Raw genomic sequence first — 22,178 nt, forward strand, 5'->3', positions numbered from 1 at the left:
AGTTTCTAATTTTCTGGGAACAAAGATTAGTTGTCTATGAAGTATACAATGAAATCAAATCATGGGTACATTGATCAAACTTGAAAAACTGTAAATGATAGTTAGCAAGAGTTCTAGCCAATGGTTTTCTCTTTTTGAAGTTCCTATGGAAATAAATATATTATTCTTCTTATTCTCTTTTCTTTTGGTTGCATGAAGCAGATTTATATGGTATTGGATTTTACCAGCATTGCATTTGCAAGCATTTAGACGAGCATATAGGCAGAGCAAGAATTACATACCAATATCACCACACATTCACATTCTCTTGCAACCGTCAATAGCTTTTGATTTTTATACTTCTAATTTCAAGTATCCGAGGGGATAAATTTGGAAAGTAAAGACCATGGAAAAGTACTAAATTTTGATTGCATTGGAAGAAAAGATAGAAGGTTTATTGAAAATAATATCGTATCACCGAATTCAATATATTAATATTATTAAAAGTTATAATTTTTAATAAAAAATTATAATTTCTTTATTTTTTTTAACATTTATTCTTAATCACTCATTAGAAACATCCTTATTTAAAACCAATTTACAGGAAACAAGATCACTGGTTTCATCCAAAAGGTTGAAAGAGCAGATTTGCCTATCTCCTCCATCAAATTCTAATCCATTCAGCCTATGCTCAGCAACCCGTCAAAATCAAAATGTTAGTCAAAGTAGAAAATGTTTAGTATATATTTCAACAAATGCATATTAAGAAATCAATGATGAATTGTTAAAAGGGGAAAACAGGGAAAAAAAAAACATTTCTTTTATACAGCAACAGGAATCCAAAGGTACACCATAAAAGTAAACAACAAAATATGTTAAGTGTTGTTACACATGGAAATTGAAACTTGTCAGTGTCTGAACGCACAAAAATTGAAACGCTACATTACGCATTTTATTTATTTATTTCTTACAGAACCATAAACTCAAACTCTATTGTAAACCTTCTTTATATGCTTAAGTGAATGACCCAATGGTCTAGCAGATTCTTCTGTATTAGTTTTGGCTCCTAGATTTTTCCATGGACCTTGGAGCTGCAAAAAAGGAAATTGATAACATATCTTTAGGCAATCTTTCATTTTAAATGTATAAATAAAGTTATCCATTTTCAATATAAAAATAATTTTAATCATACACTCTATTTTTGAGTGTATGAGATGAAAAAATGAAGAGAAAAAAAATAGAAAGAAAAAGAAGAAAGAGAAAACAAAAATGCGATAAATAATGTAACGTGATCAAGAAGAAAGAGCTAAAGAAAAAAAAATTAGATAAAAGGGTGATGAAAGTACTGTGTCAAGTGTATGAATATATTGATCATTTGCACCTTAGCAGGTTAAAGCGAGCTTATACTTACCTAACCCGATTGCTTCAGAGCCTTTCATTATCCTTAGTTTCTTACATGACTCAGTAAACATCCTGTAGAGACAAGTTATCAAATTATCATATGTAGCATTAGACAAGGAACATGATTAAAGACAAAAATGATTACGGTTTCAATTAGATTGAGAAGTGCCAATCAGAAATTACAAGCTTGTCTTGGCATATTAAAAAGTAACATATGGTAAATTCATTCTGAAATTGTGACTTAATCAGCAATTACTAACATAACCCAGGTAATAAACAAGCCAATAGGAAAAACCAAAAGTTAAAAAAAAAAAAACAAACGAAGTTAACCAGTTCAACTAGTAATCAGCAATGTCTTAGTGCAGAGGTTAAGGAATGTGAAAACTTTTCAATTAAAGTATAGTAAAGCATTACTTTTGTGATTTTCAACGTACTTCTAACATAATTTTTATTAAAAAAATTTATTTATTAATTTCTTAATCAAAGTGTTAAGAGCATTAATTAACAGCGTCCTAAATATAAGAATGAAAAGAGAACTTACTCCCAAGGGACATCACCCACAAGCATCCAGTCTCCATCTTTATCTTCATATGTAAGAACATATTCAGAGCCATGAAGATCCCTGAAGGCACTCTCACTTAAGCCATCTTTCCCAGGAACTCCACGAGAACTGCATTGACCTGATTTCAGGAATAGAAATTAGTCATGGTGCAAAATTGCCATGCAGAATTCCAAAGGGAAATATTGTTTGTCCCTAAGAAACTTTGATCCCTTCTCACGTAGTGAAACTACACAAAATGTTAATATATAAAAGATATATATAGTAAATTTTTATTAAAAACTATAGAATTTAGTGTAATATTATACAAATTAAAAAAATTAATATATAAATACCATAAAAAAAATAAAGAAATAATATTTTTTTATTAAAAATTATAACATTTAGTTTATTAATATATTAGATCTTATGATATTCTGTGATTTCTAAAAAACCTTATCATATATACTTTTTATTGTATGATATTGGGTGCAAGTTAAAATTAATTGTTAATAAAATATGAAAAATATTGAGTTGTTTTTTAAATATATTAGTGGCCTAGTTCATTCAAAGTTTTTATTTGCTTAAAGTGGTTTGATCATTACTTCAGTTATGAAACTTAAATCATAATCAGTTAGGTGTCAAATTCATAATTAGATCAAACTATTCAGTTCCATTAAGCAATTACAACATTGATTTAAACATACTGAAGGAGATAGAATACCTATGGTAAAGCAGCTGAACATTTTCTCAAGAGCAGAAGAAAGTTCAACATAGTTGCCGTAGGTTTTCAGATCAACCTTTCTGAGATAAGGGGCACCATCCATGCTGACCTTTACATAAAGACAACCAACTCCTGATTTCTCTTCAGCTTCGTTATTGCTTTTTGCCAAATTAGAGGCCATCGTGTTCTTTCGAAAAGATCGGATTGGTGGCCATCCTACAACTTGTGCTCTGTTACAAAAAGTTTGATATTTCACTCATCACTCCATAGAGCATTATTAATAATCAAACACGAAAAAAAAATTTCCATAAAGGAAAAAAAAAATAGGCCCTAGACTTAATTTCCATGGAAAGCTACTTTTTTAACGGAACAAACTATATCTGGCTGAAAATAAGATGGCAAAAATCAGTGAAATTTAAACAAAATAATGTAGAGTAGACCAATACATCAATGAATGCTCCAACAAAGTCTCACTAAAGGAAAAAAAAATGACTAAGACCGAGTTTTAAACATACCCTTTAGCTTTAACAAAACTTGATCTGATTACCAACCTACCACATATACCCTTCTCTATTTTGGGACACCAGAGTCAAAATATAGCACATATCTGACTGAGAAATATAGCTTAGACTTATTTATTTTGTACAATAAGGGGCTCCATACAAGAAATAAAATTCCAACAATTAAATTTCCCATTGATGATTACAAATCCAAAATCTATGGGAGCAGAAAGCCATTCAAAACAGGTTTTTTGGCTTGCTAGTCTTTCACCTTCTTCTGGGCAACCAAAAGAACCGCATAGCATATAACTCAAACATGTTTTGTCTACATGTTCATTGAATGAAATCAGCAATCAATTTGATAATTGACAGAACAAAAAGAGCAGTGAAAACATTAGCAAGAGGAAAACTTACTTGGAAGCAGGAGCTCTACCATGCTCATTTGTTGCATCAACCTGAGGCTTCTTTTCGTGAGCTTTCTTCTCAGACTGAGGAACCATACCATTACCAACCTCTTTGTTGCTTCCTACAGAGGTATTAGCCTGAAGGCTATTATGCTTACCCTCTGAAACAACAAGGCCTATAGGGGAAAACAAAGCAGCTCCATTGCCCTCAGTTCCATCACTCACTGAGAAAATCCATTTCCCAGAAGAAGAACCGTCAATGGCATCAGAGAAGCCCCTCTTAGCCCCAGCCACAAGGTTCTTTGAAGGAGCTGAAGAAGCAGAATAGCCATTGTGCTTGTTCTGCAAATCCTTGCCAAAAAGAGAGATTCCAGGTACTGAGTTTTTGCAAGGAGAGTCACAACCTGGGAGGCCAAGCCTTAGCTCAGTCTCCTTGAAGTTGAGAGATGAAGTGTTTTCGTCCTCAGAGGAGAGGTTAGAGGAAACTGAAGAGGATATCTTATCACAGCTTTTCTCCATGGATGGAGACTCTCCTAAGCCTATGTAATCATGTTCTAATGGTGTAGACATCAAAATGGCACAGTGAAAAGAACCAAATTATGCAGCAGAAAAAATTATGAACAAGTTTGTATGCGCTTGTATATAAATAAATAAAGATATAAATATGCAGAACTTAAAGGAAAAGAGAAAGCACAGAAGTCAGAAAGTAGAGTTTAAATAGCAGTTATGGTATGGTAAATTACAAATTTCCAGGGAGCTTTTTTCTTTTCTTTTTTCGGTTTTATTACTTCAATACTTAGAACTCACATTAAGTATTTGAAAATAGTTTTTTTAATTAAAAAAATTATTTTTATTTCTATTTATCTAGGGAAAAAATTATTTTCATCCAAGAATTCAAGACAATATTAATTATGATTTTTCTAATGATACTCTTTGTCCATGTAAAATATTTATAGTATGCGGTTGTTTCAGTGTCTAAGAAAAAATCATTAATAAAGAATAAATTAGTAAGTCTAGCTATTAATAAAATGATAATTTTTTTCCTATTAAATGATTAACTTTTTGGGCCTTTATAATTTTTTTCTTAAATAGATAAATAAAAATAAAAATATTTATTATATATATATACACACACAGAGTTTTAAAAAATTTATTTTTAGTTGTTTAAAATCAATTCTCATATTTGATATTAATATTTCCTCCTTTTTATGCAGTAAAGAATCTTCTTAGCCTTTATGAATCAACTTTTCTCTTTTTAAAGGCATTTCTTTCATCTCGGCAAAATTTAAAAATTAACATTGTATATATTATTATATATAAAAAAAATTTATACACGTCTCAAAAATACATTCTGAAATCAAAGACAATATCAAAAGTATCTCACTTTTAATGTAACTTTTTTTTTTCCATTTTTTACACCTATACTTATAATAATTTGATAATATGAGCATAATTAATGTATATTTTAGAACAATGTTACGGAAACAAATAGTTCTTTTATAAAAGAATTTTTTGACATTAGTTTTATTACTACTATACGTGTGTATTTAGTTTTGTTTTTAAGTTAATTTTAGAAAATAAAATAAAATATTTATTTGATAATAGTTCTGATTTGAGAGTTTTAAAATATTTATAAATCAATGTTTTAAAATTCTTCTAAATTAATTTTTTTAATTTCTTTTTCTTCTTTCTTTCTCTTCTCCTCCCGACTCTTAAATCCTTCTTTTCACTCTCTTTTCAAATTTCTAAATCAAGCCTAAACTATTTTTTTTTTTTACTATTTTTAAAATTTTATTGTAGAACTCCATTGTACACCAAAATAAATAATAAAAGTATAAAATACACATACATATTTAAACAAATATTTTAAGTGTTAAATTTAGTAAAATAATTTAATAATCTTTATTATAAATTTTTTAATTAACTATTAAATTTAAAATTTTCATAAAATAGTTTAGTATTACTTGACAATATTTTAAGCAGTAGTTTCACAGTGTTTCTAAATTTAAAAATTTAAAAATAAACTACTAACTCGATTGTAATATGAATAGTTATGATTATATGTATAAAGGAAGTACAAAAAAATACCTTCTTAGTTAATATAAAGATTATTTTTAAAAAAAAATTGCATTCTGGTCCAAGTTAGACGCACACTGTAACATGCCACGACATTCCAATTTGAAAAGCATTAAGAATAGAATAAATAACTGTGTATGAGTCGAGACAAGACACAGATGAAAGGGATTCAACAGAAGTGAATCTCTATTCTTTAGTTGAATATGAAGTGAGTCCCAACTGGCAGACAATTCTCCGTATCTTCACATGTCTGTCTTTTGGATATTTTTTCTCTTCTTCAAACCATACACATACTGTCATAATGCCTTACGAATATAAGACATGGAACTAATTAATTAATTCTCGATCCCTGTTCTCAATAAGAACAACAAATTTTCTGTACGCTGGAAAAAGTAATTAAAGAGGGTATGAATATCAAATTCATAAGCTGGAATTATGTTTCAAATCTTACGTAGGATTTATATTAGTTGTATATATTCAATGTGTTTGTGGAATGATCCTATAAACACATTCAGAGAAAATCATAGGTTGTATCTATTGAGATATACTAGTAGAATTGTTTAACTGTTAGAACCACTCAAAATAAATGAAAAATGGGTCAAATTAATTAAACATAATATGGTTTGGAAAAGCTTTAAAAAATGTGATGAAACCTAAACCGTGAATGGGCAAAGCGTGCGGGAGATGAGATTAGATTAGACGACGAACGTGTACGACACCCTACGATGTCGTTAGGAGACAATCACTTCTTGCCAACGCATATACAGTGTTTCTCGTCGATCCATTCCAACATCCACGTACTTCTTCCCTCTTCCTGTCGTTTGTTCGTTTTAGACTTTTTCACTCATCCTACTCGTTAATCAATGGTAATTTCATTTTGGGGTAAATTAGAAACACTCCTTAATTAATAATTATATTGGTTGCTAGCTTAATTTCTTTTAATAAATTTTAAGGATATTTATTAAAAAATAAAACTGGAAGGTATTCGTAAAAAAAATATCCATTAAAAGTAAGATACTATCTTATTGATATTATCTTAATACTTGATTAATATGTTTGACTTTTTAATTATTTCAGTGCGTTTTCTTTTACTTACAGTTTCAGAATAATTACTTTTGAATTCCTTTTTGTGCTCACTTTTTCTCTTCAAGTCTTAATTATTTCAAATTAATTACTTTCAATTTGTTTATAATGAATTTAACACTTTCGACCCCACATTTTTAGTTGTTTCACTCCTTTTCTTAAATTTGCTTCTTTTAATTTATACTCTTTAAATTCTACCTGAATTTACTACATGCAAATAGCTAATATATTTTTTTTCGAATTTCCACATGTATAATTTTAAATTGACAGAAAAAGGAATTACAAAAGCCACTTACGCAACATAGCCATCGCTCATAATTTCGATAATTGAAACAGCAAAAAGGACCCCATATCGTATGACACTGAGGCTGAAATTGACTTCTAAACCTAGCAACATACTGAAAACCTAAAAAGCTGTTTGTACAAATTAAGGTAGGGAAAAGGAAAGAGATTGCTATTATAAGCATTTACTCCCCACCAATTATTACTATTCTAAAACTTGAAATCATTAAAAAGATTTCTTCTATATGTTAGTTTAAACATAAACTGAACTGAATGGAAGGCTTGGTGCAATGCATCACTTGTGCCCCCACCTAGCTCGCAAATAGTAATACTATATATTATGTAAAGTTGGTAATTGTAACATTATTTGTTTTGGGTGCGTTGGTAGTTGCAATATTATAGTTGTATGTTTCTTTAGTCCATCTGGTTATGAGGAAATTGGGATCCATACTGTAGGCTCCTACCAATCATAGCTCGAAAGCTAGCACATATGATCTCATTGTAGATGGGAAACTTGCTATTTTGGACCTCCCAAGCTAAGGGACTATATACCATGACCCTTTTGACCAAACAGTGCAAGAAGCTCTATATTAATTTCCAATGAATAATTTGAGTGGTATAATTGGCATAAGATAACACTGAATTAAAAGATCCCTCGTGGTTAGCAGAATCAATCACATGATTTAAGAGCTACAAACAGGGTCACAAGCGTTCCCACCTACATAAAGATTGGTCCTAATGATATCTGTCCTTGAACCCCTCCAAACGGTCATCCGTCATTAAATTAAAGGCTATCTTTCCCATGTAACACACAAGTCGGACATTTTTATTTTTTGGATTTTCAATTTTTTAAATTCAACTTTTTACTCCATTTTAATTTTTTTTATCATATCACTTATTATTTGATAATATTATTTTTATTTCTTCTTTTTTTATCCATTTTACATTGTAATATATCTCTATGTTTCTAAATGATTTAAACATATTAAAGACATGCATGCGTAAGCAAAATTGAATAAAAAACATTAATTTCTGACCATTACAAATTAACTCATACTAAGTAACTTTTTTAAACTCTTAATCATTTAAAAATGTGATGGTGTTGTTTTATTAAAAAAATAAATCAATTTAATGACAAAAAACGCATGAATATATATGGTATTTATAAAGCTCTATTCATCGTAAAGTTCAAAAAGTGGAAACATTAGTAAAAACTAAAACAATTTGCAAAAAATCATAATATCTGTACAAAATTACCACGGTAACAAACAATCTAAAAATCAGAGAACAGAACTGCTAACATACATCGCATGAAAAAGGTACGAAATAAACATTGGTGTTATTATTCTTATAATGTCATCCATTAATCTAAGTTGGAACTGATCTCCATCATGAATTTAAAGGGTGCTTGAAAGACATGTTGTGAACACACCAAAATTTCATTGGAACGTTAAATTCTTGTTACTAAACGAGTAATGTTATTTCTATAACTATATATATCTGTATAATTTATTTCTTTCTTTCTATAAATATTATTTATTTTATTTTAAAGTTTCGAGTTTAGAGATTGCCAAACGGAATACCATGATTACGAGAATTGATGAAGGAGGAGATTTTTCATTTTTCTCAATTGAGGGGTACGATGGCAAATTGGCAATGACCACACTACCACATCGATTGTACAGTTGGAGTCCATTTCCAATATGACATGAGTAAGACCTATATTCACAACACTTCAGTCTTAACAATCACTCCAAATATCAGTGGAAACACAAACACGTTGCTGTATTCACACTCACACCTACAAATAAATTGACACAGCTAATTTGCACAAGGAACAGGTATATGATGTTAAAAGGTATATCATTGCCCCGATATCTTCTAAAAAAAATGATATTTTGTAGAATAAACAGACATATTCACTTTTCAGGTTGAAGATTTGATTAAAAAATACAGACATTTTTTACTCCGTGAAAACTGGATTAGCCGGATATATTGCAATACAGAATCATTTGAATCTCCTTTAAAAAAATATCTTTCTTATAATAAATCTTATAAAAAATTTGTACGTAGTAATGATAATGAGATAGTTTTAAAATGTCCTGCGTTAAATAGAAATACAGTGAAAATACTCCTTATATCCAGTTCTGAATGTGAAGGGATGTATTAACTTTTTTAAAAAATTACATAAATTTTTAAAGACTGAAAATGTCATTACATTAACTTAGGGATATTTGGAGGAGTATATACAATTCTTTTTTCGGTTTATGAAAACAATTTAACTATGATGTTATCATAATTTTTTAACTTATTTTAATAAATTTTATAATAAGCTTATAATAAATTTTAATGATCAATATAAGTTTATCAATTAAGCGATTAATTAAATAGACTAAGTTGATGATAATTTAAACCTTCGGAAATCTAATATATATGATGGTGTTTTTAACTTTATGAACTTGACTGTCCAGAAACTCAAATTCCTTGTTTTTAACTTTAAAATTGTTTAACCAAGAAACAAATAGGAAAAAAAGTTATCATAAAACCATAATTAAATTAATTAATATTATATACCAATGACTAATATACACTACTATATTAGATTGGTATGCAAATCATGATAGTTAAAAGAACAATAAGGTCGACAATCTCTGAAGGAACAAGATACGAATAATCTAATGAATAAAAAAAGTGAGGAAATTCTGGAAGGCACTAGCTAGCTATAGGGACCAAAAATGGGGAAAACGATCCACTTTGTTGCCATACTTAATTAGACGAATCTGCATATTGTGTCTGGGAAGCCAAAGTTAATCTTCCATAATATCTCATTTCATAGAAAAGTAGTTTTATATATATATATTGAAGGGTGGTATCAACGTCAGAAATGACAAAGAACATATGATAAAAGCGTTAGTCTTTTCATTTTGGCCCATGCATGCTTGCTTCGTTCTCAAATAGTTTGGAAATCTTTAATGAGCTTTTGTTTTATGCTAGGACGATGGGTTCGAGTATATATTGATTATGATGACATTAAGTCAATAACAGCTTTGTGACTATAGTATGCATGGACCATAGTGTCCCTGTTGCTCCCACGCCTTGTTTAAAGGTTCATGGTAGCTGGAATACATTAATTGGCACAACCAAACATGGCCCTCTATGTACATCAATGGATAACTACATGGTTGTTGGCTTTAGTGCGCCTCTTACTCATTCAATCTGATCCAATGATCTTTGACCATTAAAAAGAAAAATATGATCTAATGATCTAAGACATTAACCCCTCCAAAAAGAAAAAATGATCTAAGACAAAAGAGCTTGGTGATGAATAAAAGAAAAGGAGTGATTTAGCGAAAGCTCCATGCAAATTAAATAAAAAAATTTAACTCTTCGTTAACTAATCACGACTTAAATCCTAAAGTTTATACTTCACACCTAGCTACACAAGTTACCACATGCCAATTCCAATATCCTTGAGGCCATTGATTGTTATGTAACTCTTGATACTCCATCAAAATGACCCATCGACTTGTGTATTTTCAATACCAAAATTGCACCGAACTATTCCCAATGGATGTTTGGAATTAATCTGTATAATTGGCCAAACAAAACAATAAACCTTTTCTAAGTAGTAAATACTAAATTTAACTTGATAAAAAAAGTTTAACATTTTGCTACAGCTGATTAGTATAAAGTTCAAGCTTTCATACAGCAAAATGGGTACACATTCACTAAATATATACATCTAGTGAAAGATAAAAAAAAAAAACAGAAAAAATAAATAAAATATATGATAAGTGTTGTAATATAATAAAAAAAATAAAATAACAGAGATAAACAAATAATATGCAAATATGTAAATATGATTGATCTTACATAATCGCTTCATTCAAATTTTCGCTGCTGTGTTTATTCCAAGACTTGACATATTAGTTGTATCAATGCTTGTTGTTGGGTAAGCATGTTACGTGGAATATAGTTTTTTGTAGTGTTACGTTGAATATAGTTGATAATTCTTACTCCATTATTTTGAATATAGTTGACGCATCTTAATCTAATCACTTATTTAATAACCGCAAAACATCAAGTATATTAATTATACTTGATTCTCTTAATACAACTTTTATAACTTAAATATTTTAAAAAATTATTTTATTATAAAAATGTTTATTAAAATAAAAATGTAAAAGCTACAATAAGTTTTTTTTTTAATATTTCAATAAAGTTTACTATTTTTAAAAGAATTAAACTCATTTGTTAAGATTAATTTATGTTGTCATTTTTCTAAAGCAGCGAAGAGAAATCGATATATCCCACTCACCAGTTTTTTTTTACCACATCAAGGAATACTCTAAGTGGCCATGTATAAATGTGTACACCACAAAGGACAAGTCCCATAGTGCAATTGAAGTGGGTTTAATGCTGTCAAAAATCTTAGCTTCAATATTATCTCCATAGGAGGAAATTTTTTTTCTTCCATGCTTCACTTTTATTATATATGTTTTTTTCCCCTCTTCTTTCATGCATGATTAACGTACGTGATTCTCTGACCTTGGTCACTATCTTATTCTCCTATCACACGTATTAAAGTATGAAACATGTAGGACCAGGTTGCCAAGCACCATTGCTACAGTGCATATAAAAACTGTAACACTCGTAATCGTGATCAGATAAGCAACGCCAATTCCTGATTCCTTTTCAAGTTTCACTAAAGGGGGATTCCATTTGTTGTGCACTATCCCATCACACAAACTTGCGTTTTGTTAATGCCTTCAACACACACACAAACACCCTTTTTTGGGTGCATAATACAAGAACCTCCACATTCTCATATGACTATGAATGGGTTTGTTCCCTTTGATCTTGTTTAATTGGCAAAGCATTGAGGGAATTGCCAAAGCATTCTGATAATTTATGATGGATTATGGTTGACATCGTTTTATGATCCACAATATATGTCGATCGGTCTCAACCAAATGCCACGTGCCTATCATGTGAAATACATCAAACGAAACAAAAAATAAATAAGAACTGTGTTTTTCTAATTAACTTATTTTTTAAAATTACCTTTTTTCCGAAATAAAAAAGAAATTAAAATAATTATTTATTATGAAAATTGACCCAAAATGCAGAAAGTTGTGTTGTCACCGTTGGAAAATACTCATACAGCTGTAGTACACAATTTGTTAAAGATATTTATTAAAATAATTGAATTTATCCAGACACCCTTAATGAATTCTAGTAAGAATGATGATAATCATATAGTATGAATGAGACCAGCAACGAAAGATAAAAAAATAAAAAAAAAAATATAATGGGTGATATAAAGAAAAATGAGAAATATATGAAAAATGAAAAGCTATTCCAGAAATTGTTGAATCATAAAAAAAATTAATTGTGTAAGAATCCTAATGGTTTTCCTTAATCAATCAATGTCTTCAAGAGAGTTTAGATTTTATATTATATTCCTCCTCTAACATAGTATACACATATAAGAAACATATCTTTTTATTTAAAAATGAGAGAAAAAATTGAACTATGAATTGTTAACGTTAAAACATAATAACATAATAATCATGTTATAATTTGAATATTTTATACAATTTTTAAAAGTAATTCTAGGAGCAGTTGGCACACACCACGAATTCGGCATTCGTATTTTGTTGGAATGAATTTTAACTTAAAGACTCCGAATCCATTTGGAGGTATCTACTGCAGTACTCTACGGCTTAAAATCATTAGAAGAGCAGTAACACCATTGTTCATCGAAATTTGACTTGCTAGAGAGGAGTCCAAAGCTACCATATTGAAAGTTATCACTAAAGAAAGTACATGTAAGTTATGTAATGTTTAAGAGTAAGTTTTTTTTTATAAGATTTTTAGGAGAAGGAAATAGTATCTTATTTCAAATCAAAAGAAGTTGTTAGATTAAAAAAAATGATATTTACCTTATCTAAAAAACATAAGTAGGAGCTGAAGTTTACAACTTATCGGTATCATATGCAAAATCTTATCTCACTGCATGTGACCAATTTGAATAATTTTTTGATTAATTCTTATAGCAAATGTTCCCTTGGTGACATCATCAAATTATGATAGAAGAAAATCAAAGGAATTAAATAAATAAAATAAATAAAGCATTTTTCATTAGTTAAAATTAACCTATGTAATTTAACTTAAAAATAAAAAACTCTCCCTCATTTAACTTATTGATAAACTAATTTTAAGTTATTAAAAAATTCATTTTATCTCTTTAATTATTATTTTTTGTTTTTGGTCTTATAATTCCTTATTAAAATGTTTATCTAAACAGATTTCATATCATAACCCTCATACATAGATGTCAATATAGCTTGTACTATTTATGAAAATGGACCTTGTTAGTTTGAACAAAAATTATGGGAAGTAAGCTGGGTCCATATCCCTGTAGAAGAGTAGAATTTTGATCAGCAAGGTAGGATGAAAATATTATCAGATGTAGCCACGAGGGACAGGTCCATATCTTAGGTGCTGCATTTCTTAAATCTCACGGGATAAGCATGTACAAAATTTTCATGACAAAATTTATCTAAAACAGAAGTCCACAGTCCATTGAGAATAGGTTGGGTCGCATGAACAACCAGCTTCTGATGAAACTTCAAATCACTGCCTTCTTTGAGACAAAGATTTTCATGAACAGTAACATATTCTTCAATTGAATTGACCACACTTAAATAATCCTAAGTTTTATTTTATAAAATCAATACACTTGTGAATTAGGGGGTTTCATTTACAACTTTATGATAAATTACTACTGATTAATGCCATTTTATGTTTATTAACTAGTTTAACATGTAATTTTACTGAACACTTTTACTTCAATACATTAATTTTAAAAATATTTTTCAACTTTTAATCCCTTCAATGCAGATTTATATAATATTGCATATATGATATCTAATGAACCGAGACAAATATTTGTTTGTTATGTAAAACCTAGTTTAATTCTAACAATAAAGCTCTAGTTACGAAAGCAAATTATAAAGTCAAGCGTGTTACAGAAGTACATTCGGATGAAGAACAGCAAAGAGTGGTAAAATCTCAGAGCTGCAAAAGGAGCACTACTAGAAGGCAAGAGGAAATGCCATTGTTTGCAGCATCAAATTATTAAAAGCAGAAATGATGACTTGCACGTATAGTCTTCTGCAGAGTCACATAGAATAGATCTACATTGACTTTGACTGTAATTGAAACTAACATTGAAAAGTCCTACTCATTTATTGTGATTAAAAGGAAACCAAGTTCCCACCATCCACTTCATTTCCTTTGGTCAAAGATAGAAAGTGAACAAATATTTTTTAGGTATCACACATTAACAATCAGTCAGTGTACTATATATATTTTCTTATGAAAAATAAAAATAAAAGCAATTATTGGAGAAAAGCCAAATTTGCAAATGTTCATTGTCATGCTTCTCTTTTTCAAGTCTAATCCATTTCTTTTTGTGTTCAAGATAACTTCAGCAGTTCAGCTTGACCAACATAGCAGTCCCTTTCTATGCACTAACCAAGTGCACCTCCCAATTCCAATAGCCTCCCACTAAAAAAAGGCAATGAAAAAATAGTCACCCTTATGAGGGGGAGAACAGAGCTAAGTTCCATATCAACAAGCACAACAACCCAAGTTCTGGGTGGGATTTATATGTATGAAAAATTTGAAATTGAAAAGACGTTCAAAAGTTGCTATGATTTGTTCACGGGGACGTAAACATTCATCGTAGTCTTTAGAAGTTTTAATTTTGCTTTATAAAATTTCTAGTCTGAAACTTAATTTTGTAAAAGATTATTTATTCTAATCATGTATTTTTATCGTCTTTTTATATTAAAAATAATAAAAATGAATAATATTTTATAAAACTAAAGAATAAAATTAAGATTTTATAAAGACTAAAGTGATTAATGCTTATTGTCTGAAAAATTAAAATATTATTTAGTTCCTGATAAGGGCATTTAAAGTTCTTATAATAAAAAATTAGTCAAATGCCAATCCAAACGAGATGTTTATATCTTCCAAATAATTTGTGGAATTGTTGGAATTTGGAAAGGAAGTTACTAGCAATTTATTATTAAATAAAACATTAAAATGGAATACAATTGGTGAAGCTAGAGCAGGGGATTCTCATTGGTTAAAGAGGGGAAAAATAACTTGCTAGTCTTAAAATCAATTATTAGTTATGATTTTGTGCCAATTAAAAATATTGGAAAGGAGCACACCATCCCAAACATTCCTTTTTCATATCTCGAAAAAAAGTAGAAACAGTTGTTGCATTTAGCCGTTAATCATTGCATTTAAAAGATCACGATGTAAATATAATCATAGCCAATTGAGAATTGAAGGCGTGGCTAAATTTTTCTCAGCGAATAGAAAAGGAACAAAATGTGCTGATAATCCATAGTAGTATGCAAAGAATTGGTCGCAAGCGATTAAGAATATATAACAAATATATACTATCGACCATTGATAGAATTGTTTCAATATGAATTTTGTCAAACATAAAAAATACTTGTGATTTAAATAAAAGAAAAAAATTATATTTTTAAAAATTGATAACTGATTATGAATTATCATATCAGTAAAATTATTAACTTTTATAATAATTAATATTGAAATTATATGTATGGCATTGTAATTATTATTATTATTTTTTGTTTAGTGGTATTCAAATTTTCCCGTTTTGGTCCACAGGTGGTATTCTAATTGTCAATACTGAAATCTTACAATTAAGAAGCCCATTAGCCCATTTCATATAGACAGCAACACCTGGGCCTACTTTATATATTGGAGCAAAAAACATAATTATTTATATACGAAAGGGCAAAAGCGTAATTGAGTATGAAACTGATGGCTTCCAGATAAAACATGGCGACTCTAATGGTGTCCATGTTGGTTTACACACATTATCGAACCCATGGCTTCGTCTCTTCTCCAAAACCCAACGTTCCTTCTTAAACCCCAACGTTGTCCCCCAACCTTGACGAGCACGCGCTGGGGCTACGTTCGGGTGCGGTGCGGAGGACCGCGGTCGCAGCGTGGACCTCTGCTGAAAGGTCGAATCCTAAGCATCGAAGCAATCCAAGCCATCCAAACCCTGAAACGCCTCCACCGAACCAACCCGCCGAACCTCTCAGAACTCCTCTCGAACACCCTCACGCGCCTCATTAAATCGGACCTACTCGCTACCCTGCGGGAACTCCTACGGCAGCAACAGTGCGCCCTCGCTCTCCGCGTCTTCTCCGCCCTCCGATCCGAATACGGCGCTGACATGTCCCTCTACGCCGAGATGGTGCAGTCCCTCGCCGCCGCCGAAATGCACGACCATGTGGACCATCTCATCGCCGAATTGGAGGATGCGAATGGGATCCACTGCGACGATCCCAAGGGGCTTCTCTGTCTCATCAAGGCCGTTATTTCTGCCAAGAGGAGAGAATCTACGGTCAGGATTTACGGGCTGATGAAAAAGAATGGGTGGGCCTCGGTTCTTAAGCCCGATGAGTATTTGGTTAAGGTTTTGCTTAATGGGCTCAGGAGTTTTGGGGAGCACACCCTTGCCAGTGAACTTCAAAGTGAATACAATATGGCACTTGCCAAGTTCTCTAGGGCCAAATTCGACGCATTGAGCATATAGTCTATTATATATATATATATATATATAATTATTGTCGTTCGAAGTTTGAGAAAATGTAACCCTTTTAAATAGAGTAACATTGAAATGTGGTTTAATTATTATGATATATTGTGTAGGTCATTGTAACCATTCTTTATGACATTTTGGTGATTAGGGGGTGGTATTGAATTTTGAAGCTTCTGGGTCAATTTAGTTTAGCTTTTTTTTTATATAAATGAGCTTGTGCAATTGGCTGATTTTGTGATTTATAAATAACAGTTAGAAGTTGTAAACTGGGCTTGGGTTAGATATGTTACATTGAGCCTTAATATGTCTTTAGTTTTCTTTTTATTTAACATTTTCATTTAAGTTACCACCCTAAGAGAAAGTGAAATGGGAAAATTTCAAGAAGGGGAATTTGGTCTTCAAGCAGTTCTCTTAATACGCATGATGTGAGGTAATTTGAGTTTGAAGCAAAATGCTGCAGTGTTGCTTTTGTTTGTTTGTTCAATCGAGTCTATAGCTTTAACAGTCGCTGAATGAGTAATAGCCTTTAATGTGAGGCTTCTATTCTCCTTAAATTGTAGCGTACTTGGGTGGGTTGAATAGGGCTGGCATATGTTGAATTTCACGGTGAGAACTGAAAATTACTAGCTTTACTTTACCCAGAAATTTATTAAATTCCCTTTGTGATGTTTATGATATTGCATCTCTGCTTTTAAACGTAAAATTTTGAAAAGAAAACACTTTGTTGAAACTGAGAAAACTATGTAATATAAATAAAGGAGTTCTTCATAATGGAGGAATTTTATGTTGAAGCATGTGAATCATCATAATCAAACCTTGGTCTTCCATATATGGAGGAATTCTTTGTCACTACAACCATAGCAGCTAAGTTTATTGCACAATTTTTTCAGTACATTAAATTTTAAAATGTATTTTAAGATCATATATATTATGATTAATAAATATTTACTTTGTTTATACTTATTTGATAATTTTTTAAACCTTTACAACATTGTAGATGATAAGATGTTATACATTATAAGTTTTTATTAAAAATGGTATCATTTAATCATAGTAATGCATTTAATTGATTTATACAATTTTTTTTTAAAAATTATTATATTATAGTTTGCTTAATATTATTTTGAATATAATGATTAAAAAAATTAAAATTTAAAATAAATAATTTTTATTTTAAAATTATTTATTTATTAATCTTGTAACCATTGCCTTACAAGAGTAGGATAGAAAAAATCTAATAAATAAATTTAAATAAAATATCATAAATATTTTAGCATTATTATTTAATTAAATTTAAAATATATTTTAAATATTTATTTAATAAAATTTAATATTAAAAGTAAAAATAAATCATTTAGTAAGATTTTAATTTTGATTAAAAATAATAAATTATTCTCAAGTTTTATTAATTTAGAATTTTCGGAACTTAGATTTTTAGATTTACGTAATTACACAGTGTTGTGTTAAAATATGTATTCAATTTTTACTACGGGTAGATTAGAGTGATATTTTCACTCCCTGAATTAAGCTGCGAAAAGACCGAAGAGACCCTGCTTTGGAATTGTGAATCGCAAGTGTGGCTGGGTGCAATGAAACATTGGAAGAACTTTGTGAACAGTGTTGAGCAATGACCGATTACGAACCGAACCAAACCATTCTAATCTAATCTCTGTTTCTCTCTCTAAACGTTAACCAGAGTGGAGTCGGTGCATGGACACACCAAACACAACCAAAATCGCCATCGTTGTAACGCTATGAGTAGCACAAGCACTAGCACTAGTCTCTCTCTGATTCCACCTCAAGATGCTTGGATTCACACGTGCCACAAATTGTTCCCTCGCTGGGAATCTCTTTCCCTCTCTCAACAGGTCCTTCCTGAGCTTTTCCAACTATATTCATTCTTCAAATTCATCCTATTTTCTGATTTAGGGTTACCCCACTTTCTCTTAATTCATTGTTTTTGCTTATTCATTCGTTAGCACTTATTGGGTTTTTTTGGTTTGGAGAAATTCTTCTGCTTATGAAAAAAAGATTTGATTTTTTTTTTATGGTGTGGATTTTCTGTCATTTTTTGTAGTTGAAGCTTTCTTTCCCTATGCAGCTCAGCTTACTATTGCTAAATTTCTTGAAGTTTGATGAAGATAGATAGTTTAATGCCATAAAAGTGTTATTTTTATTTTCAAATTGAAGATTGAGTGTTTGATCAAGTTGCATGGTGTGTTTCCTATTTGCTTTTTCCTGTACGCTTGATTTTGTTGTCTTTAGATAGAAAAATGTTTGCAACGCGTACTCCGTATTAGCTGAAATTTATTAAAAATCATGATGGGATGAGACAGATTTTATGGGGGATGCAACTCATAATTTCTTCATTCCCAATAAAGAGTGTGTTGTTGACAGTTTTCAAGAATTGCAATAACACTGTTAATTAAATTATTATCCGTGTGGGATTTTCTGCAGTCAACTATCCCAATTTCTATATCCCGAGTTAACCAAGTTGATGCAGCAAGACTGGATGTTGAAATGTCTGCTATGTTGAAAGAACAGTTGGTTAAAGTGTTCTCATTAATGAAGGTACGGTTATGTCTGACTTCCCTTGGTATTGTGTGAAACAAGTGACTATGATAATTTAACTACCACATTGAAACTGCTTTGAACATCTTTCAAATTCTTCTATATTTTTTGGCATTAGCCAGGAATGTTATTTCAGTATGAAGCGGAGCTTGATGCTTTCCTTGAGTTTCTTATTTGGCGGTTCTCAATTTGGGTGGATAAGCCAACACCAGGCATTGCCCTCATGAACCTGAGGTACAGAGATGAGCGTGCAGTAGAATCAAGAGATAAAGGTAGGAAGGTCTGAATCTCATCTGTCTGTATTGCTATTTAGCTAACCAGGTCTTCAATGTTGTGAGGTGGTTCTGAATTCCAATTGATTATTTAAACATACAGAAAAAAACTCTGTAACTTGCCAGCTATTGTTGTATATACCAGCATTATGATGATTGTTCCGTGAAATATGTGCAAGTGTAATTGATGATGTCATGTTGCCTTTGAAAATAATAAGAAATTTTGACACGCACATGTTAACAAATGCCTTTCAAGTCTTTGTTGTATGCTTTTTTTTTTTTTTTTATCAGATTAGCCTTAAAAAAAATTTACACATCATCTATGGATATTTGTACTCTGCATCATGGTCGTATAGCAGACTGCTAAAGGTGTTAATTGTATGATTTTTTGTGGTGTTTTCTTGCTAAAAGCCAATAATGTAGAGGAAGAAGTGTACAATTTATCTGGTTGTCTGTTACCGGTGCATATATCAAGTATTTTTCATCCTTGTAATATGTTCCTAACTTCTCATTCATATGCGGTACATTCTACAGTCAGAACTGGTCTGGAGGGACCTGGACTCACTGTTGCTCAGAAGATTTGGTATTGTGTTGCCACTGTTGGTGGTCAGTATATATGGGCTCGCTTACAATCTTTCTCTGCTTTTCGCAGATGGGGTGATACAGAGCAGGTGTATATATATATTTTTTAAGTCGGCCTTTTCGAACCCTACACTGTCAATGTAGATTGAATTGATGTGAGCTCTGATTTGACTTTCTACTCTTTTTTTTTCAGAGACCATTAGCCCGACGTTTATGGATCTTGATACAACGGATAGAAGGACTTTATAGAGCTGCTTCATTTGGAAACCTGTTGATATTTCTTTGCACAGGAAGGTAATTCTTTTCAACAAACAAATAATTCAACCAACGCTTGTTTCTTCTGTTTGTGTCTTTTGAAATATTTCACACACACACACACACACACACAAAATCCTAGCATTTAATTGATTTTGTTTCATTTAGTTTGAATGTTCTTCAGGTCCTCTAGAATGACACTATCTCATGTGAGTCGATTGACTTGCTCTGTAAAACTTATCTTCTTGTTGTGTGCTATTGTGAAGCAGATATCGAAATCTTATTGAAAGAGGCTTACGAGCTAGGCTTGTATATGGGAGCCCAAATATGAATCGTGCTGTTAGCTTTGAATATATGAATCGACAATTAGTTTGGAATGAATTCTCGGTAATTTTTCCCTACTTCATTAAGTTTATTTGCTAGTTTGTGGAATCATGTGTTCCATGAGAATTTTCCTTTATTTAGTAGTGGAGACAAAAGAAAGCTGAGAAATGTGTTATTCTTAGCTATTCATTTTTCAATGAATGAGAGGTTCTGTCTGTTTGTGCTGCTACCTGTGATGATTTATTGATTGAATTGGTTAATCCTTAGTTGAAACACTCATCATATAACTGGGATGTGTTTGGAAGAGCTTATTTGCACCTGTGAAAGTAGCTATCTTACAACTAGAAGCATCCCTGTGTATTTAATTAATTTGCAGGAATGTTTTGCCACTTAATTTGCAACCCATTGAAGTTAATTATGTCTGGTTCTGATGGCAGGAAATGTTGTTGTTGCTTCTTCCTCTTCTTAATTCATCATCTGTGAAAAATCTCCTTCGACCTTTTTCTAAGGATAAATCGTCGAGTTCAGACGAGGATGGCACTGTATGTCCCATTTGCCAGGCTACTCCAACCATTCCTTTTGTTGCTCTACCTTGTCAGCACAGGTACATCTCTAGATATGTATTCTCATCTCATGTAATAGTTTTTATGATAAAAAAATTTATGGGCATCCCTTTTGATAACGTGAAAGGATCTTAGTTATGAAATATATGTAGATCTCAACTTTATGTATATATGCTTCAAACTCAGCTGTTTCTCATCAAAGGAGGAAAGACTAAGCAATGCTTCACAATTTCTGTTCCAGATATTGTTATTACTGTCTTCGGACACGATGTGCTGCTGCTCCATCATTTAGGTGTTCCAGGTGCAGTGAGCCAGTTGTTGCCATGCAACGGCACGGTGGTGCTGCCACAGAATGATTGTTACTGAGAGAGAAGGAAACAATCTTAGTTTAGGGAACATTTGATCTTCTTACAGAATTAGCATATAAAAAATACTGCCTGAATTGTGGTGGTATTTTCCCCTTCTATTTTCTCTTTATTTGGTATCCCTCCCTTATTATTATTCACATTTCACTGGGAAGAACAAATCAAATCTCTTCACAGCATCACTTACTCGATTGAGTGGGAAGCATTTTTTCCCTTGTGGCAGCAATGTATCATTCAGTGAAGTCTCATGCATTTCTTTCCGTTGTTGAAGTTCAAACTTGTATGTGTTTGTTTTGGTTGGATATCAAAAATAGCTCTCCTATAATCTTATTATAAGGGTCAAGAAATTATTTAGTGTTTTCCTCTAACTAAAACTAAGTCATTTCTTTAGCGTGAAATTAATATTTATAGTGCTTCAGATAATTTTAACCGCTTCACTTTTGATTCAGTTTATATTGAGTTAAATTTATTGTTGATATAATTTTTTTGTTATTATTTAAATTTGTATTGCTAAGTTATTAGGGGAAATGGGAAATCAACAATAAAAGAAAAAACTACAAATGATTTATTTTATCTTTTTTTGGGTGGGTCA

At 31.0% G+C, this 22,178-nt stretch overlaps 3 protein-coding genes across 3 annotated transcripts; 2 read left to right on the top strand and 1 right to left on the bottom strand.

Moving 5' to 3' along the window:
* Positions 1–782: 782 nt before the first annotated feature.
* Positions 783–4,233, bottom strand: LOC113857172 (auxin-responsive protein IAA27-like). The gene is made up of 5 exons (XM_027488951.1): positions 3,557–4,233; positions 2,643–2,872; positions 1,922–2,060; positions 1,391–1,452; positions 783–1,070 (listed from the first exon to the last, which is right to left on the bottom strand). The coding sequence occupies exons 1-5, from the start codon at positions 4,114–4,116 to the stop codon at positions 1,033–1,035; spliced, it is 1,029 nt and encodes a 342-aa protein (XP_027344752.1). The 5' UTR covers positions 4,117–4,233; the 3' UTR covers positions 783–1,032.
* An 11,640-nt stretch (positions 4,234–15,873) lies between these two features.
* LOC113857062 (protein THYLAKOID ASSEMBLY 8, chloroplastic-like) lies at positions 15,874–16,909 on the top strand. Its single transcript, XM_027488754.1, has one exon. It carries the CDS (start codon positions 15,932–15,934, stop codon positions 16,646–16,648), a length of 717 nt encoding a protein of 238 aa, XP_027344555.1. The 5' UTR covers positions 15,874–15,931; the 3' UTR covers positions 16,649–16,909.
* Positions 16,910–18,206: 1,297 nt separating this feature from the next.
* Positions 18,207–21,926, top strand: LOC113857059 (peroxisome biogenesis protein 2). The gene is made up of 8 exons (XM_027488749.1): positions 18,207–18,522; positions 19,112–19,225; positions 19,344–19,497; positions 20,032–20,168; positions 20,273–20,373; positions 20,604–20,721; positions 21,096–21,262; positions 21,463–21,926. The coding sequence occupies exons 1-8, from the start codon at positions 18,409–18,411 to the stop codon at positions 21,575–21,577; spliced, it is 1,020 nt and encodes a 339-aa protein (XP_027344550.1). The 5' UTR covers positions 18,207–18,408; the 3' UTR covers positions 21,578–21,926.
* The last annotated feature ends 252 nt before the right edge of the window (positions 21,927–22,178 follow it).

Source organism: Abrus precatorius, unplaced genomic scaffold (assembly GCF_003935025.1).
Source record: "Abrus precatorius isolate BTA unplaced genomic scaffold, Abrus_2018 Scaffold153, whole genome shotgun sequence".
NCBI classification, from domain to species: Eukaryota; Viridiplantae; Streptophyta; class Magnoliopsida; order Fabales; family Fabaceae; genus Abrus; species Abrus precatorius.

Bases quoted from the DNA above. Each gene is read 5' to 3' on its own strand.
- LOC113857172 (XM_027488951.1), bottom strand. From the start codon at position 4,116: ATGTCTACACCATTAGAACATGATTACATAGGCTTAGGAGAGTCTCCA. The intron at 2,873-3,556 runs GTAAGTTTTCCT...TTTTTGTAACAG, and splicing joins GGTAGAGCTCCTGCTTCCAA to AGCACAAGTTGTAGGATGGC. The intron at 1,453-1,921 runs GTAAGTTCTCTT...TTGTCTCTACAG, and splicing joins GTGGGTGATGTCCCTTGGGA to GATGTTTACTGAGTCATGTA.
- LOC113857059 (XM_027488749.1), top strand. From the start codon at position 18,409: ATGAGTAGCACAAGCACTAGCACTAGTCTCTCTCTGATTCCACCTCAA. The intron at 18,523-19,111 runs GTCCTTCCTGAG...GATTTTCTGCAG, and splicing joins CTCTTTCCCTCTCTCAACAG to TCAACTATCCCAATTTCTAT. The intron at 21,263-21,462 runs GTACATCTCTAG...TTTCTGTTCCAG, and splicing joins GCTCTACCTTGTCAGCACAG to ATATTGTTATTACTGTCTTC.
- LOC113857062 (XM_027488754.1), top strand. From the start codon at position 15,932: ATGGCTTCGTCTCTTCTCCAAAACCCAACGTTCCTTCTTAAACCCCAA.